This window comes from Saccostrea echinata, unplaced genomic scaffold (assembly GCF_033153115.1).
Source record: "Saccostrea echinata isolate AGI-Se365-2 ecotype Australia unplaced genomic scaffold, CSIRO_AGI_Sech_v1 ptg000086l, whole genome shotgun sequence".
Taxonomy (NCBI): domain Eukaryota; kingdom Metazoa; phylum Mollusca; class Bivalvia; order Ostreida; family Ostreidae; genus Saccostrea; species Saccostrea echinata.
This window is the reverse complement of record NW_026889835.1, coordinates 3,475,038-3,487,500: the sequence shown is the minus strand read 5'-3', so window position 1 is coordinate 3,487,500 and position 12,463 is coordinate 3,475,038. Positions and strand designations below refer to the sequence as shown.

At 31.9% G+C, this 12,463-nt stretch overlaps 1 protein-coding gene across 1 annotated transcript; it reads right to left on the bottom strand.

The window, feature by feature from the left end:
- Positions 1-2,018: 2,018 nt before the first annotated feature.
- Positions 2,019-12,411, bottom strand: LOC133177139 (ubiquitin-conjugating enzyme E2 W-like). Its single transcript, XM_061312244.1, has 6 exons — positions 12,397-12,411; positions 7,352-7,443; positions 7,031-7,133; positions 6,351-6,506; positions 5,119-5,194; positions 2,019-4,872 (listed from the first exon to the last, which is right to left on the bottom strand). Exons 1-6 carry the CDS (start codon positions 12,409-12,411, stop codon positions 4,859-4,861), a joined length of 456 nt encoding a protein of 151 aa, XP_061168228.1. The 3' UTR covers positions 2,019-4,858.
- Positions 12,412-12,463: the final 52 nt, after the last annotated feature.

Sequence of the window (12,463 nt, the reverse complement as noted above, 5' to 3'; positions counted from 1 at the left end):
GAAAAATACCACAGAATCAGAGCTCTTTAGTGTGCAGTGTAGAGAGGGTTCTTAAAAAGATCAAAAAAGATATCCAAATTAATTTAAAAAGAAGAGATTTGCATAATTAAACTTTTGTCTCAGTTATTTAGTAAAACGGAGCCCAGAAGAGCTTATGCATCAGTAAGGTGTTCATTCAGCAGTCTAGCTGTCTGTCTGTCTGTAAATAAATTTTCAAACATTACTCCTCATACAGTTTTGGTCAGATTTCTTTGAGAATTAATGCACTATACATTATTATATATATCATTTTTTGATTTTGACAAACGGTGTTGCCATAGTTACTAAAAATAGAAATTTCGTTTAAATTCTTAAAATGCATGAGCGAGTTAAGAGCACATTGATTTCCCCCACCCCCCCCACCCCTGTAAAATGTTCACCATACAAATACAGATAAAAGTTTTTTATTCCTTCAAGAATCATTTCAATTTCAATAACACTTTGTGCACAAGTAGACTATACAAAGACACATCATACTATGCATCAGTTTTTGACAAATGATGTTGCCATGGTTACTAAATATAAAAAATTCTTTGAAATTCTTTTAAAAAATTACTCCTCCTACAGTTTTAATCTGATTTTAATTTTTCAAGACCCAATGCACAAGTAGACTATACTGGGATAATTATTCTATACATTGCTTTTTGATTTCAAAGAACAAAGTTGTCATGATTACTAAAAAAAAGAATTTTTTTTGAAAATTCTTTTGAAACATTACTCCTCCTATAGTTTTCATCCTATTTCAATAAGACTTGGTACACTTGCCAGAGACTTCTGATTTAAAAGTCTTTGCCTGTTTCTTCAAGTTCAAATGCACACAACATTTTAAAGTCATGGAGAGATGACTCAGAGAAAAACATTTAAAATGCAAGATTTTTTAAGAATGCTAAAATATCATGTGATGGATGAGTAATAATCCATCACATGATGGATCTAAATCAAATATGCCCTTATTTTTTAAGATAAAAGCAGACATTTGACTAAAATCTTTGAAGTATACAACCTGCCTAAAAGTTGTAATGCCATCACTAAGATGTACGGTATTTATATAAACTGTATGAAGTTAATGAAATAGTTATAAGTCTTTGTAAATTTTACAAATATGCTTTAGCCTACTAGTAAATGCAAGATGAAGATGCAATGATGCACACTGAAGTGTAAATTTTTCCATTTGAATGAAACGTTTTGAGCTTAATTAATTTCTTTTGAATGATGGTGTTTACAAATGACAAGCCCATTTCTTCAGAAAGGAGAAAGAGGTTTATGTTCTTATTTGATTAAACTCAAACGAAACTCATAATAATTAAAGAAATAACAAGTTTGTAGGTATAGAAGGGTTCTTGCAAGTGCATCTTCATGCATCTTCTTTTAATCTCTTTTTATAGTAATAAAAGACAAATCTATGTAAGCAATAAAGACAACACATTGAAGGGGTGAGTGGGAGAGAAAATCCCAGTCTACACTGAAAGAGCCCTCAAAATGTCGCAAATTATTCCATTCGAATACATGTACCTGTACAAGAAGTATTCTAAATTAGGTATAATAGCCAATCAGATTGAAAGTCTATATAATTTTGTTTGATGCTGTAACTTTAAACTTGATAAATACATAATTATTTTCATATTCGATCTGACATTGCAATATGTGATTTTACAGAAGCGGGGTGTCTCTCACTCTCCCTTCTAACTTTAAAAAATCCCCATTTCATCAAAACTTGTGTTGCATATACTGGGATGTCTTAAAACATTGCTTTCTCGTTTCTAAAGAGATGGGTGTATTATTATGTAACAACCAACATTCTATAAGAAAGACCAAAAGTTCCATTCAAACAAAAAAATTTTACCACTTCAATATGAGATCAATTTAATTTCAATTATTGTCAGAGCAAAGTCTCTCACATGGGCATAACAGTGATCTCCATTTTATTTCACTGTCAGCCATTTCAATCCTGAACTCCCAAAACTTACATTAAACATTTATATAATGAAAGACATTTTATTTATTCTTGAAAATATAAACATTTAACAAATCAGAACTTGATACAGACAACTGTTGTCAACTCACATTAGCTGTTAACTAATAAAAGTTACAATGCATAATATTCCTGTTTGTAACTAATTAACATTTTAAAAATCAAATGAGGTCATGATTTTCACTTGATATTGGATTTGACATGAATTAATTTGATCAAATTCTCAATTTTCTTAAATTTTGTCTTTCTGAAATATTCAATGCCTTAATGCATTAGCTGAATGCATCAAAAAGTCATAATTGATGAGTACTTATGCATTGTCAACTGCATTAAATTGTATTGAATTGTATTAAATGACCTACAATGTATCAAATACTTAAATGCAGAGTCTTTTAACTCCCTCCCTAATAAAATTGTCCCATTAATTTCTAAAAATAAGAGATTCCATGTCCAAAAAGAAGGTTGAGGATGTTTTCTTTTTTAAAAAAAGATTTCCTCTTCGTAAATGAATTCTCATTAGCTAACTATATACATGTAAACATAATGGCAAGAACTAAAACTATCAATGTTATGTTTATTTAAAAGCTTTTCATAATAGCTTGTCTATAAACTTTCACAATTGCCAAACATTCAAATTTTACAGAAAACCTTCATCTAAGCAAAATTAAAACTACTGAAAAAATCTTCTTTTTTTCATATATTTCCTTTCCAAACAAAATAAAATACAATTGTTTTTATTGAAAATATGACACCTTCATAAGACAACACTAAGGGAAAATCCCTCGATAAACATTTTGAAAAACTTGTATGGTGATATCTGAACCCCACAATTGACCTTAATTCATGATTTTTATACTGGCATGACTTGTAATGTGCCATGTCCTTTTGTCTCCAGGCCCAGTTTCATTGAGAAGTTCAACAAAAAAGTAAAATTTATACCTCAGATATAAAGATTTTAAAATTTGATCTATACTATCACTTGACCTTGATTTGGGACCTGAAACTCTCTCTTTAAAATTCTGTGTCATTAAATAGCTGATGTTTCAATAACAGAAATGGAGCAGTACAAATTTGAATTTCCTAAATTTTGCAATGATATACATGTAACATTAAAAAATTAGATTTCAGTGTGCAACAAAAACAATTTTGTTTCATAACAAAACAATGCAAAGTTATAAAACACACTACACATAAAATCTTAGACATAGCAATTCTTTAACATGATACACTAAATATCTCTCTAAAGAATACCCGGTATAATAATAATTATATATCTATAACATTTTTACAAAGCAGATAAACATCAATTTTCAATGTCGATATGTGTTATACATTTTTCTTTCAATAATTAATTGAAAGCCATTGCTATGAGCCATAAGAGATAGTTTGACCTCAATATTATATACTTCATATGCAGTATAGCAGACAGTACATATGGAGCTTATGTATCACTAGTGAGTTAGCTTTTCTAGTGATGCAGTTCAGCCCTCCCTCAGTTTCAGGCAAGTTAAGCTACAGTCCTTCTATGGGTGACTGCTTCATGTTACAAAATTTGTGGCAGTCTATAGTGACTCCGGTGTTGGACTATCTGCTTCAGAAAGCCTTAGAGCTCTGACTTAGTGTCCATTTACAGACTTAGTATTGTTGAATGGCACGGGTTTTCATTACTGAAAAGGTCTCAGACCTGCTTCATGAAGCTCTAGGGGTAGGACTTTGTGTACGGCATTGATTGCCATTACTGAAGAGCCCTGAGATACTCAGAGAGAACCCATGCTAAGCTTCAGGTAGACGCTTCCCCGAGTTGGGGGAAGTGTAGCGAACAGCACATAGGGAACTTATACTGCCTAGCTAGTGAGCTAGCTTTTCTAATTCTATGCAGTGGAGTCTTCCTCAGAATCAGGCAAGTTAATTAAGCAATGACAAGCCTGTGTAGCCCTTGGATGGGTGACTGCTTCACATAACAGCAGCACACCAAGCCCCTTCAGAAAAACAAATCTAATGAAATGGAATTTTTTTTAAACAAAACTTACAAGTACAGAAATTCATTGAAAAATAACAACAATTTCTACTGAAGATGTAATATACTCAGTTAATCTCTATGCTAAAGTTTGTTCTATTTAGAAAAAATTAAATGATTTAACTTTCCTGTAAGTGAGGTCATTTGTTGCTGAAAACGTATGATAACACAAAAAATATGACATTCAGTGCACACCATTGTTCAGAAAATGTACAACATTATCAAAGTGGTAGACTCATTTTTTTTAATTGAATGCTGACCATTGTCAAGTGGCATAGAGACATGACAGTGATATAATTACAGTCAAACCTAGATATTTCAAACATGGCAGGACTATCAGAAAACTTAAAGATATTCAAAGTAGAGATATTCAGGTTGAAATTCATTCTCATAATAAGGTTGGCACTGTTGATTCACTTCAACAACATCAAAGTACTAAACATAGCAGTGTTCAAGGTAAGGAAGTTGAACTGTAGCTGTACACTACATTAAATTGAAACTAACAAATTTTAAAATGTATAAACAATATGTGACCTGAAAGAGGGAAAGAGAGATTTTTCTATTCCAAATAAATAAAATATTTTAAATTGAATGAACAACCTGGCCTCAATAAAAAGAACGGAATGTGGTAATCTGTTTCTTATCTCTACATATACTGACAAAAATATCTTTTAAAAAATAAACAAATGTTGAGGTCATACAGACAATATAATTTCTTTCTTAACAAAACAAATTAAATCCTTCACTATCTGAGAACTTTGTCAGCTGATATCCATTTATTCTTCTTTCACAAATGTTTATTGCTGTTTTGCCATTTTTGAGTTACTGTATCAAACATTGTCATCTGAAAAGCATTTGATTGATAAAACATATACCGGTAGTTTTACATCAAAACAAAGTAACCATGAATACAATGTGCAAAATGAAGTAGAGTTTACAGAATAAATGCAGAAAATGCCTCTACTTTTAATACTAATGTTTCTACTTAATCTATTTCTGTTACAATACTTTCATTAAAATAATATAGAGTACCAAATTAATAAACATGTAATCAAAAATTTAGTATAAAATTTTTCTTAAGTGTACTCACCATGATACCACCATCTTGTTTTCTTGGGATTTTTACTACAGGTTTTAACATAAAATGAGTCATCTGGAGGCCTTTTCTGTAAAAGCAAAGAAAATCATATAATCCTCACAAACTAATGATGACTTCTGTTCAAAGGCTTAATGGATAAAGGTAGGCACCAAAAAATATCCAAAATTTTTACCTGGTGGGTAAGTTTTCAGTAACATTTTTTGTCTAGATTAACTAGCTAGAGATTCAAGATAGGTATTTTTGCCTTAGTGTAATGTATAAAAGTATATAGACAAGGTAGGCAAATTTTAAACTACTGGCTATTACTGGTATGAGTTAGGTCTGTAAACAGTCAAACCTCGTTATCTCAAACTCAACGGGACTGAGAAAAAAACTGAGAGATATCCAAGGATTCAAGATATCAAGGGTATAATACTTAAAAAAATAAGTGGTTGGGACTTCAAAATCACTTCTGCATACCATGGTATTCTAGATATTGGTGTTTGAGATACTGAAGTTCAACTGTACCACAGTTGTTATATACATGTAAATTAAGCACAATGTGCACAGACATGCATCTTTATCACACATTGAATATACAGTCAAACCTCGTTATCTCAAACTAGATGGGATCAAGAAAAAACTTTGAGATATCCGAAGATTTGAGATATCGTGGGTAAAATACATAAAGAATAAGTGGTTGGGACCTCTAAATCACTTCGACATATCCATGGTATTTGAGATCTCAGTGTTCGAGATACTGAAGTTCAACTGTATATTGCTATTTCTTTCCTAGCTTATTATCTTGATTTACTTTTCAATAGATTGTCAATTTTATGAGAGAATTTTTTTTTTAAATTCAAGTTATTTATTTGTAATGAGCATTTTCATATTATTTAAGTGCCTGTGATAATTAATATTATAGTATTTCAAAGTAATGTCAATCTTTGTGGCTTCTAAAAAATTTGTTTATCACTTGCACTAATCCATCAAGTCTGAGAATAAAAATTTTAATTGTTGACAAAAAGCACTTTCTATGGGCATTATTTACTTTAATAAAATGTACCTGATAAAATCCTGACAAACCTATTACATTTACTAGCAATAGGAAGCTCAAAATTGCATTTTAAATCACAATATGTTATCTTCAAGCAATAGTTTTCCCAACCATTCAAATTGTGAAACATTTAATGGAAACATGAAGGATAACAGGAATTGCAGAATCTTGACAGATTGGTACTCACCTTTTCTTTACAGCTAGATAACATACTGACTACACTTAAGCAGACAGACTGAACGGAGAGGGCTGGGGACCAATCATCAGTTAGAATGGACAGACATATATGGCCGTTACTGTACACATGTGGATGCAGTGGTATGTTTCCTCCAATGAACATAACCTAGAAAGAATTAATATACATGTATAATGATAATGAAGTACACATATATTATTGTACAATTCGAATTTATTAAACAGACTTAGAAGAGTTGGGTAAATCTGTTACAGAATTATCTACCATCTTTGCTGTTTATAAAAGCTGCTGGCCAGGTACCATTCCATTCATAGTCAAAACATATAAACAGCAATTTTGTTCTCTAATACAATTTTGTCCTCTAATACAATTTTGTCCTCTAATACAGTTTTGTCCATTAAATACTTTTTAATGATATCTTTATCTTTACTATAGTACAACTGATAGAATATGTTAAAGATGGGAGCAAAAATGAGATTCCAGTATTTTTTGTGTATGCAGTTACCAGTTTAGTTTCAAAACTTAATTTCTTTGTTAGAATGCCTGGATTAGTTTCATTTCACAAATCTCTATGGTATTCTGATTGTAAATACTATTATCAAGCATGACACCCTATCTTAATTGATATGTTAAATACTTAAATATACAGCTCAAGACATCAAAATATGTACTTGTGGAGAGTCAAAGGGATATCTTGACCCAAACTTAAAAGCAAGCTGGAACTTTTCTCCTTCATACAATGTGCCAGGGGCTCCATCCAAGTCAACAATCCATCTACACAATAAAAGAAAATATTACTTTATACATGTTTCACAACATACTCGAGAAATATTTACTTACCAGTTACCAATCTAGAAATCCAAAAGCAAAATTACCATTCATTGTCCAAATATACATGTACATGTATTATTTTCACTTAAAATTCATGATCATAAGAATTTTGTTCAATATACAAGTGATAAAAAAAAAATTATTTATAGGTGTAAACTTACTCTGAAAGATTTTTATATATACTTTGAGCATCCACCTTCACACCATTTGGGGGATCTTTTAATAAAGCTTGTAGTTCCTTTTGCAGTCTTTTCTATTCAATAAAATGATAGAAGTAAAAAATCTGCTAAGTTGGTAGAGAACACTATTTAATATTCCTGGTATAAATGGTAGTGTGGTCCTTCCAGTGCACTGCATTATGGCAATCAAGATTACATAAAATGCTAATAGTTAAAAAAATAATTTATTAGAACAATTTTAAGACTTTTGGGTTTGGGTAGAAAGAATAAATTTATTATGAACCAATTTTTCCCTACAGATTTTGTTTGTTTAAAGACATAAGAATGCTTAAACAAGAGGCCCATGGGCCACAACGCTCACCTGAGTAACTTTGGCCTTGCTGTTTTTCACCTGATTTTTCTCACCCCCCCCCCCTACCCCCCGTAGTACTTATTGTGGCCCTGCCCTATCCCCAGGGGCGATGATTTGAACAATTAGAATCTACACTACCCCAGGATGCTTCCACATAAGTTTCAGCCTTTCTGGCCCAGTGGTTCTTGAGAAGAAGATTTTTAAAGATTTTTTCTGCATACTTCAATGTAAAACTTGGATTCCCTATTGTGGCCCCGCCCTACCCCTGGGGGTCGTGATTTGAACAATTTAGAATCTACATTATCCCAGAATGCTTCCACATAAGTTTCAGTTTCTCTGGCCCAGTGGTTCTTGAGACGAAGATTTTTAAAGATTTTTACTATATATTTCAATGTAAAACTTGGATTCCCTATTGTCGCTCCGCCCTACCCCCGGGGGTCTCGATTTGAACAATTTAGAATCTACACTACCCCAGAATGCTTCCACACAAGTTTCAGCTTCTCTGGTCCAGTGGTTCTTGAGACGAAGATTTTTAAAGATTTTTACTATATATTTCAATGTAAAACTTGGATTCCCTATTGTGGCCCCGCCCTACCCACGGAGGTCATGATTTGAACAATTTAGAATCTACACTACCAAAGGATGCTTCCACATAAGTTTCAGCCTTTCTGGCCCAGTGGTTCTTGAGAAGAAGATTTTTAAAGATTTTTACTATATATTTCAATGTAAAACTTGGATTCCCTATTGTCGCCCCGCCCTACCCCCGGGGGTCATGATTTGAACAATTTAGAATCTACACTACCCCAGGATGCTTCCACATAAGTTTCAGCCTTTCTGGCCCAGTGCTTCTTGAGAAGAAGATTTTTTAATGACCCCACCCAATGTTTGTATTATCTTGATTATCTCCCCTTTGATGGGGACTTGGCCCTTCATTTTTACAATTTAAACTCCCTTTCAACCAAGGATGCTTTGTACCAAGTTTGGTTAAAATTGGCCCAGTGGTTCTTGAGAAGAAGTCAAAAATGTGAAAAGTTTACAGACGGACGGACAGACGGAAGACGGGTGATCAGAAAAGCTCACTTGAGCTTTCAGCTCAAGTGAGCTAAAAAAGGTTTATGATTATTTTATGGCCCTTATTTTCAGTACACTACCATTTACCTCTTTCAAAATTGTGTCAAAGAGCAGACTTAAATTACAGGCAGCTGTACGGGTGTATAATCTCACTGTGTTGAGGGACTGCCAAAAAGTAGCTATATACTGTTACAGTATAATTCAAGATCTATCTTAAATTCATCAAAAATAAAAATGTGAGTAAACACTAATAAGAGCAGTAGTTAGAATGATTCTTGTGACTCCTTAATCTAAGATACAATTACAGATTTCCATCATTGCTAAAAATGTGTTGCTGTTATTTCACAGTTTTGCTCATGTGCATGATAAGAAACATCCACAGAAAAATCTGTATCATGATTATTGTTTCAGTTTGGTAGATTTCAAAGGAAAACACATTGAGTCATATCACATAGTGCAGTTAGATTATTCTTATTAATTTTGGAAAAGTAAAATATGTTCCTTCTATACAACATTAATTTTGTTTAAGTTGAAATTATGAGATAAGAATCTGTAATAGGTGGGGAGAAAATGGACAAGATCCCTGAACTTTTGACAGATGTTCTACCATGTGAGTTATCTGGCCAATGGCAATTGGACCTGCCTAACTACTATATCCTCCCTCCTTAAATGTCTTAGCTTCTGAAGACACCAACCCAGATTCTTTTTCCCCAAGCAGAACTTTCACCTGCAAGTCCAGGAGTGGTAAACAGCACCCAATATAACAGGCCAGAATTTGAATCCAGGCCTCCTGAACTTTTGACAAGTGATCTACCTACCAACTATATATATATATATATATATATATATATATATATATATATATATATATATATATATATATATATATATATATATATATTGTGCTTTATAAGTAAAATTAATTTCATTACAACGTGTATTGGTAACGATCCTCTAATAAAACTAATGTCCAAATAACTGTATCTCACTTCTATTCTCAATGACCGTGTAGTGTAGGGCAGCGCTGTGAGAATTCCATCGGCATCGAAAGCAAGTTTTTTGACTTGCCTAGATAGCCGAGCGGTCTAACGCGCTGTTCCTGTACTGCTAGGAGACAGATTCCGTATGTCGAGAGTTCAACCCTGGGCTGGGGCGGAAGTGGGTATCCTTATAAAAGTGAATTTCTTTGTGCTTTCTATATATATATATATATACATATATATATATATATATATATATATATATATATATATATATATATATATATATATATATATATATATATATATTAGGGATGTCAAATCGGTCAATATTTGATAATCGGTCTCGGACGATTTTCCGATCGAGTACCCGGGTACTCGGAAAAAGTGTGTATACATGTAAAAGTTTGTTCATTTTATTGAAATCTGTTTACCCCGTCAATGTTTCTTCTCGTCTATGATGCATGTACATAAACATTGAGCCCAACAATAACGATTTTTGGTACTTATGCATCAAACAAACACAAAAGACATGATCAATTATACACCAATGACTACAAAATTAATGCTTTACAGTTCTTGTTTGGGAAGACATTTTGATCAACGGAAGAGAAGGATGCAACTTTGTAAAGATTAGACTAGGGAAAGAGAATATCTTTGTCGTGATCGCGAGTCGTATATTATTAACATTTCCAAATGTTTTGTGATAACTCTGAAAGTATGACAATTTCTTGTCACTAGAATTTACAACTTCACCCGTCATGCATAAATTATCCTTTCCAACTGCCTTTGATACTCTGGCATACCCAACAAACTAGACAGTGATTCCTTAAATATATGGTTGTTTCCCTCCGTATACACTAAATTTACTATGCACAGCTGACTTATAACATTTTTTAATCTTCGGTTATTTTTAAACATTTCTTCACTTTTGAATTGGTAGTGGTATTTCTACGTATGTCGGTGCAAATTGCTAATTAAATAATCTAAGGATAATTAATGGATCTAATTAAATGATTGAAACATTGAAATCAAATAATTGAAGCCATCCAAAAATTAGGGTCACAAGAGGTGAGGACAGCTGTGTAAATGTCAAGTAATTGGGCAGGATAATTACTGTTTATACATGTACACAGGCAATAATGGGTATTAACTGGAGAAGGTGACGTTAATTACTGTATAGACATTGACAATGCGAATTCAAATATAAGTTTTTAATAAATATATGCACTTTAAAATATGAAAAAATATACATCCGAGTAACCAAGTACCGATTTTAGTATTCGATACTCTGACGTTCGATCGATATATATATGTATGTATGTATATGTATGTATGTATCTGGCCACTGTTGATTTAGAACCTATCAAACTACCATAAATGTTGAAAAATGATGTGTACAAGAAAATTCAAATAAACTGGCAATAAGTCAATAAATTTCAACATAACCATTCAAGATTGGTAGCATAAAGTGGAAATAGTATAACTAAAACATTAATAGTGCTGTTCTAAGCATTGATTATAATCGAAAATCAGTCAATTGCTGGCATAATCCAAGCTCTCAATTACTTTTTATTTCAATTAATTGGGTTATTTATTTTATTTTACAAGCATAATACTATTATGCTTGTAAAATAAAATAAATAACCCAATTAATTGGAATAAAAAGTTTATTAATAGTTTTTAAGCTGAATATTCCAGCTCCAACTTGTCTGTTAACTTATTTGTGCATGGTAATGGCGCAGACGAACAGACATTGTATTCATACCTGGGTAACAACGCTCATTCCCAGGTATGGACATACTTTGGATTCTACAAAATGAACGATGAACCAGTTGGATTATAGATAAACCATTCTTTTGTTAAAATGATTTTGTCCTACGGACTAAGGCTTGTTCTGAGACACAGTTAGATTATTCTATCTACAGCTGGACCACAACAGAAAGTAGTTATATTCACCCATTCTTACCATTTAATATACTAAATTGACAGACTTTGTAAATGTCCGATTATAATTGATAATTAGTTAGTTACAGTAGCCTGATCATCGATTATGAAATTCTTACCGATTCCCATCACTATAAAACATATTGTTTAAGGATCATGTGAAAAAAGTTTGTCACTATCTTGATGACCTGAAAAGATCTGAAATCTTGTTAAGAGCTGTGTTTCTACATAAGCTTGTTTTATAAGAAGTATTTTCAATTATAACATATGAGAAATAGGTTTTACAGAGTTAATCTAACCAAATTTATTGGTGGTGGCAAAATACATTTTTAAGATTACTTTTCTTTTCTGTATATTATTTTTAATCTATTTATGGTCTCCTGGAATAGATTCTCTTAAATTTAAAGTTAAGTTGTTTGTTAGTCATAAAATATTTATTATTATTATTATATCTTTTAAAAGAGATTCAGAAAATATAGGAAAATTATAAGTCTAAACTTCGCTGTGAATAAGTGAAAAACGAAAATGAAGATAAATTAATTATGCCAAGTTTCTCTAGCATTATGTCGTACACATGGTAAAGCATAATCTAAAATTACAAATATGAATCACTGATTGGGATTGGCTGAAATAATTGAATCAAGAAGATGAATAATTGGCACAATCTGTCACTTTACCTCCATTGAAGCCATTTTTCTGTTTACATTTAGTTTCGAATACAATTTCAAAAAAAAATATTATGTA